Source organism: Cupressus sempervirens, chromosome 10, assembly GCF_028749045.1.
Source record: "Cupressus sempervirens isolate cs-2001-9-10 chromosome 10, ASM2874904v1, whole genome shotgun sequence".
Taxonomy (NCBI): domain Eukaryota; kingdom Viridiplantae; phylum Streptophyta; class Pinopsida; order Cupressales; family Cupressaceae; genus Cupressus; species Cupressus sempervirens.
This window is the reverse complement of record NC_143127.1, coordinates 190,640,000-190,647,609: the sequence shown is the minus strand read 5'-3', so window position 1 is coordinate 190,647,609 and position 7,610 is coordinate 190,640,000. Positions and strand designations below refer to the sequence as shown.

Below are 7,610 nucleotides of genomic sequence, written 5' to 3'. Positions count from 1 at the left end.
TTCACTGTGTAAACGCGAATGAAATTTCTTGTACATTTAAAAAAAAAATTGGTAACTTGCGAAAGTACGACGACTTTGATAAAGTATTGTGACAACTAAATGACTCTGTTGACAAACAAGCGACCAAATTAATGACTCTTTACAATAGCAACCAGTGACCAGGATGTCTTGGAAGGTCGTCCTAGGGTTCTAAAATACTCTCAATCGTTAGATGGACAAAATCAGCTTGTCCATCTTATCTTATATAGGGAATGCGTTCGGCATAATAATGGTGACATATACATACACACATTTAAACAACATAGATACATGTAAATGATAAATTGCAAGGTATATTGCTCTCAGGTATAGCTTTTGTATGAGCATTTACCAAAATCCATTCGATACACTGTTTTTTTCTGTTTATTTTACGGTGTCCATGAAAAAAGAAATATCCTTCAATGCCTAAAACAATTCTATTTGTTAATGTAGACCATAATTGCATGAAGCATCTGGAAACGTGTATGGATATAAGCACAGTCAATTTCCTATACAAGGGAGTACACGGAACAGTGGGCAAAATTGGACACAACGATATTCTCTCAAGCTTACTCCTATCTTCACCAACTCATTTAAAAAATTGAGCATCGTCATTTTCAAACTATTTAAAGCACTCCGGTTCATTATTACTCAGTCGCTGATTCTTTCAGACATACTCGCACAATATCGGCAAGCTTTCTACATGCATCAAGACAAAGGTTCAAAGCCTGCAAGCAAGACATGTAACATTATTCATTACTGCCATACAGTAAATAAAAGAAATTAAAAATGCACATGGGTTTTGGCGCTTGCAATTCATTCAACACACTCATTTTCAAAATTAATGATCAAAGCTGATTGTGAAGCAATTAATTTTAACTGGCTTATTTGTTACTGTTGTCAAAATTGCAGAAGTTGACAACTGAAGAACAAGATAAGTTGTCTCTATAATCCTACCTCAGACACTGCTGTGGTAGACCACTCTCCATTAATGGTAAGCTGTGTGATCTCATTTCGAGAAGGCATGCATGCGACCGTCAATCCTCCATCTTGGCAATCCTCCTCTTCTGAAGTTGGATCAATAACAAGATCTCTACCAATAGATGCCTGAAAGAAATACCAGAGCGAAGTAAGAAACCCTTGAAAGGAATTAAAAAGTCGTAACAAAGAACCCAGTTGCCACCAAGACAATGTTTCCATGTCCAATGTCTGAATAAAACATATACATTTCCCACACCAGTCAATTTTAAAATATCTGCTTTTATTGAGCAAGCAGCCATAAAATAATATTAGGTAACCTCAGTGAAAGGATGCTTTAGATTTAGTGAAGCTGCGTAGGCAACCTGTTAATAATAAGGCAATGTTCAAAATGCGTTGAATAATCAGAGCCTTCTAGTTTCCTTAGAAATTCAACATACCAACAACCACCATGCTAATGTTATAACTACAAAAAGATCATGAAGCTCACCATTGAGCATGTTAAAAAATTCATGGTTGAAGTTTACGTGACCAAACAAAGGCTAAGTTAAACAGAGCAGGTGAATAAGCAGGATACATCTGCAGCAAGGGTGTAGATTTTCTGAGTCAAGAATTCGATACACAAAATATAAAATTAACAATTTAAACACATTTTTGAAAACCACATTCAGGAATAATGTGCTATCGTCTGGTAGCACAGATTCAAGGTTCAAATTCCAGAGAATGTCAAAAATACAAACTTCAGATTTTTTTGAACTAGAAACTTAAATGCTAATATAGAAGTACTTCCTTTAAAGAGCTCTCACAATTTTTCTTTTCCTATATCTAATAGTGAAGAAAAACTGTTGAAAACTCTACGACAAATAACAGGGCCATTATAGCCACTTAATTGGTAGCAAAGAACATGAACAGTTGAGATCCTAGAAAAATAGGAGGCTAGAGGCTCTAATAAAAATTGATCAACCTTTAAATTATGTTTATTATGTTTATCTCTAGATGAAATGTTATTTCCCCATAACACCCTCTCTAGTGATAGTGGTTGAAGTTGATTCGATTGTACCCCTACTCTATTAATTATATGATATATCCAATGTGGCATTTAGTGCCCCATTTGGACCAGAGACACCATCTTTTCATCCTTTTTTTTCTTTGATAAACATTGGATACTTGCGCTTAATCTTTGGGGCCTTGTCAGAGGAAGAAATGTAAGTTACTTTTAAATTCTTCTTTCTAGTCCTTTCTGAATTTTCTTAATCTATTATTTATTTCTGCTCTATATGTCCGCACTTTTACCAAGCACACGTATATCTCTATTGTTGATTATCAGGAAAAATAAGACCATGAAATCCTCAACATCAATTCATTTCTAAAGAAAAACTAGAAAATGGAGGTAGGGAAAAGAACCCAGTACTCAACTACCCTAGCTTCACACACCCTAAGCTTCTAAACGATACATTGGATTTCAAGGATTTTTTTCAGGTTTCTTTATATTTGACTTAAGAGCTTAAAGCCATAGATTCAGCTTCTGCTCAGTTACAACCAACGTGGGAGGATTTGTTATGTGCAAAAAGGTCAAAAAGTGGTCATTTAGAAGTGAAGCCCAATACCTTTTCATAGATGTCACAAGAAACATGTGCTATAACCACCAAAATGAAAGTACACTACTGTTCTAATCTATATTCTTCTAATATAATGCTTCAACCAAAACCTATACACAAATGTCCCAATTACCATGCATTATGGTCAAATAAAAGTTACACAACTCCTCTAATTAAATATTCAATAAATTACTGAGTGCACAAGTGGGCAACTATTGGTACACGTGAAATATCCTAGTGGGCTTTTGATTATCATGTATTAAATATTCATTAAGATGGTAATTTGGGGGTTAGGTGTGCAAGAGGTGAGTGATTATTGGTGCATGGGCAGCTAATGGATTCCTTCCCCTATCAGGAAACTCCAACCAAGGCATTGAGAGTGTCCTTTCTCCAGTCTCTCCAAACCAGTTCCTATTGAGCATACTTATGTTTTAAGGAGAATTTGAAGTCTGGATGATACAGCTCAATCTGTGCCACTATGCAACCACAAAGCTCAATAACAAGGATGGTAACTTCTTTTGGATTTTGTCTGTTTTTTATTTAGCAACCTTTTGCATCCTGTTGAAATTAAAGGAGAGTGATTTCCAAACTTCCTGTAGCCGTTAATAGCTGAATGCTGTAACATATTTTTTTGGCTTATGAAAACAATCCTATCGAGAAGTCCTCAATGATAATGTAAGTAATATGTGTAGAAGCTTAGTGGAGATTATAACATTCCAGCTACACCTACAGGCAGCTCTTTGTTGCTATCCTCTATGACATGCATTAATAACGTATCACCAGTTTTATGCTTCAAATCAAGCATTTAATTCAGACATTTTATTTCTTAGATGAACCCATTATAGACAAACTCATCTACTAATTAGAAATTTTTAGTAACATTTTTTAAATGGACCACTAACACAATAAAATATTTTCTGTTTCTGTCAACTGTATAAAAAAGCTAGGATGTCCATTTCACGTCCGGTCCACAGTGGGGTGGCTTGAACATGACCATGCCCAGTTCGGACCCCGGCAGGCTAAGCTAGAAAACATCCAACCACCAGAAAACTTGGTCCCGCAGATGGTCAAAATCAGCGTCCAAGTTGGTTTTTTTTTTAAATCTTTTTTTTTTTCACATCCATCTTGGGGGCACTGCCCCCAAACCCCGATTGAAAAAATTTGGGGGGAAATTGTGCCGGTAAAAGTGGGGAAACATTAACCTCCAAGTTTAATTATGCTAGTTAGGCTTCATATAACAACATCCACAACCCTAAAACATGGAATCTTAAGGCTTATGTTGGCTTCCACTTCTCAGCTTGCACTTGATGAATTTGAAGATTTTGATACCAATTATGTTATTGGTGCAGCTAATTCCGTCGACTTAGCTCTGTTTGTGAGTCAACTGATGCCAATGTAGATGAAGAGGATGAAGAAGAAAAAGAAGAAGAATATTAATAAACATTTAATCCATTAGTTGAACTTGACATAATGATACTTGAACTTGATGATATGATTTATCACTTGACATGTTAATGTTTTGAAACTTTGATGTTGAACTTGAGTATATGTCAATGTGATTATGATATGATGGTATGATCATGATTCATGATGCTATGATTACAATTTTATGGTGTTTAAATGGTTTTATGATACTATATATCCAGATCGAGATCCTGCAGATTGGGTGCTAGGTGTTCTTGCATAGGCATCTGAGCAAGTTCAAGAACCAGAACCAGTCACAGCAGAGGAGGAAGGGGGTCCAAAGCAGAATCAAAAAGATCATTTACGAGTTCATCACGCGCTAAAGAAGCTACCCATACCTTTGTGTAGCATCCCTTCCTGTTAGTCCCCTATCCCTGCTTTCCTTCACCTATCACTTCTTGGAATACGTGCAGATGCCCACTCGACTATTTTTGGGTTGGGCACATTACTTGTGAAAATAAAAAGAAGCTTCATTCTAGCCTCAAAATGTCTTTGAATATATCTGTGTATTTGTGTTTGTATATATGTATTTATGTACGTATGTATATCTATGTGTGTGTGTTTGCCATACTGGGGAACTGGTTCTTCAAACCTGAACCCGAACCTGTACCTGTACCAGCATCCTGGTAAAAAAGAGACACAATAATGAGAAAACACAGTTATGTCTACTAATTTCCAATAGGAAGACCAGTCAGTTGTTTAAAAAAGATCTGTAAATTATGAATTCAATCATAGACAAACTCAAAAAATACAGTTGAACTATAAAATATTTCCCCTCACAAGGATCAGCACATCCCATTTCCTTTATATGCAGCCTACCTGTATTGAGGATCTATAAAAATAAGAGGTGATCAGTCATTTATCAGATATATATCTGACGTTTTAAGGCAGCCTTTTGATACTATGTACAATGTATTCTTGTTGGTTGGCCTTGCGCTATCTATGCCAATGTTGGCTGATGTTACAAAATGATTGTTGTCTCTTCTGAGAAATATCAGTACAATAGGTCTACAAAACACTCATTAGGACTGACAGTGGATGAACCCACCGATGGAGACTAGAACATTTGGCCAGCATATAAAACAAACGAAGGGTTTTCCCAAAGCATGAAGTTCCCTCTAGTCAGCAGCCACGGAAAACCAAAACCAGCAGGCCTTTTCCTCTTAGAAAATATTATAGTCTGTCCCATAGTTGGAAAAGTCACCAAAACCAAAAAGTCACCAAGGCTTGAAAAAAAAATCGGGAAAAACTTGGCCAGTTTTCAATAAAAATTCGGAAGTTTATAAATTGCTTAAATTAAATTAGAAATGCATTATTTTTTGCAAAATGCAATGAGAAGATGCATCCAATGAGTCAATAAGTGAGAACACAAAAGAACCAAGCTTAGTCTAGAAATATTTAAACACAAAGTGGGTACAAAATTGTATTCTCGTGAGGAATGCTGATAGCTGGAAGCAACATAGTGAATAATTTATGTAAAACTAAAGTAAATACATCATTACAATTACATCTTCCTCTTCCCAGCTCCAGTAAAAACTAAGCGAGAGGTAGAACTAGAGTCTAGTCCTAGAAGTCTGTACTGGGCATGACTGCATCCTCACTAAGTATGTCTAACTCAGTTTGTGGCTCATCATCCATCTTGGATATAGCTCTACTTCTAGCTTCTCGTGGCACTAGCAATGACTACTCATTCAACTCAATGGTATCCAATGTGAAACCAAATGCACCCCTCTCCTCCATAGCCTGCCTCTCCAAATTATTGATATCATCCTCTTCAAAAACTACCACAAACCTGCCTAAATTTTGCAACAAACTGATAGAAATCAGTTTGCAAGTGTTTCGAATACAAGTCTTTGGAAGAGTATTTTCCCCTCTCAGCAAAAGACAAGTGAAGAAATATGAAATGAAATTAATTTGGACCATTGTTTTCCTTTTAAGTGCTATTCTACAGTTACGACCAACTTTTTACCAAAACCTCACCAAGTATTTGGCAAAAACTCGGCAAGTACTCAGCCAGTTTTTGGTGCCAGTAAAATTCGTAAAAACTCATGGGCCAGAAAACTCTACCAGTACTACATCTATGGTCTATCCTATATGAGCAGGATGTGACTGAAACCTCAGAGTATCTAACAATGTCTTCTCGGTGTTAGCCTCAAACAGTACAAACGAATAATAAGACCTTCAATCTTTTTATTTGTTTGAAAGATGTGGCAAATGATAATTAAAAGGGAGATGGCTATAAAGGATATATTGAAGTTGGTAGCTGAACTACATTATGATCGAATGTGAAAGTATGCAATAAGAAGGTATAGAACAATGTGACTCTAACTAGAGGTAAAAGAAGCTTAAAAACATAACCTCTTTAAGAACTAGTCACTAACACAAATTATACAATAACCCTGTGCATACTTAGCAGCAAATATAAGAGTCAAAGATTTAACAAGGGGCGCATGCACCAAAGTTCCTGCCTTCATGTTTTTATGGTTGACTGAAGTAGTATTGCATGAAGGGGAAATTAAATTAGTTACAATTTTTAGCAAAAACTTGTTGACGATAAACTTTTTCAAATACTTAAATCAAAAAAAAAAAAAAAAAATTGTTGATTACTTAAATCTAAGTACCAAAATATGTAGTAAGTTTGAGGGGTAGTATTAATGGTATAAAAAAAAAATTGAGCAAGATTGTAAAATAGTAGCTAGTAAAACATAGCATAAACTTTTAAAAAATAACATTTTACAGTTGTCGAAAATAAACATCAATGGAAAACTAATAAGAAATAAAAAAACATTTAACCCTATATTTGAACTTGGTAAGATAGCTAATAAAATATAGTGTAAACTTAAAGAAATAACATTTTACAAATTACAAAAATAAACATCAATATAAAACTAATAATAAATATATTTAAAATAAGAAATATAAAACATTTAACTCTATATTTGATTAAAATATCTAAATTATACAACTTAAAAAAACATTTAACTCTATAAATTCATATAACTTCTTCTTCATAAACTATCTTAAATAATAAATGTGTTTAAAATAAGAAATATAAAACATTTAATTCTATATTTGATTAAAATATAACTAATCATAAATATATTTAAAATAATAAATATAAAACATTTAACTCAATTTCAAATTTGGTAAGAAAAATAAATAGGGATAATTAATATTGATTAGACATTTATTTGTGAGGTGGAAGATAAAAATGATTTTTTTTTTTTAAAGTTAATCCACTCGTCACAAATGTGGAAAAGATGAAGTTGTAATTAAAGCATTCATTAATAGAGTTGTTAGAAAATATTTGTATTTTTGTTGGAGAAAATTGAATTTTTTCATTGCCTTTTTTATCATGAGCCAATACAATTTTCAAAAAATTGTATTTTTCAATTTCAAAATATATTCAAATTAATATAGCTTTTGCAAACATTAGTATATCTTCAAATTTTTAGATTTATGTAACTAATATGGAATCTAATGATTCCATTAGTTTCCTGCCAAAGGCAGGAACTAATAATATCAGGGGACAAGGAAGATTCCCCACAAGAA

At 33.9% G+C, this 7,610-nt stretch overlaps 1 protein-coding gene across 1 annotated transcript in view; it reads right to left on the bottom strand.

Annotated features, from left to right (window-relative positions):
* Positions 1 to 306: 306 nt before the first annotated feature.
* The window catches only part of RRP41L (3'-5'-exoribonuclease family protein), a 64,452-nt gene continuing 57,148 nt past the window's right edge, over positions 307 to 7,610 (bottom strand). The window contains exons 6-7 of the mRNA XM_089803938.1: positions 976 to 1,125; positions 307 to 746 (exon numbers count right to left, since the gene is read on the bottom strand). Coding sequence (XP_089660064.1) covers positions 666 to 746; positions 976 to 1,125 — 231 coding nt within the window. The 3' untranslated portion in view covers positions 307 to 665. The remainder of the gene's footprint in view (positions 747 to 975; positions 1,126 to 7,610) is intronic.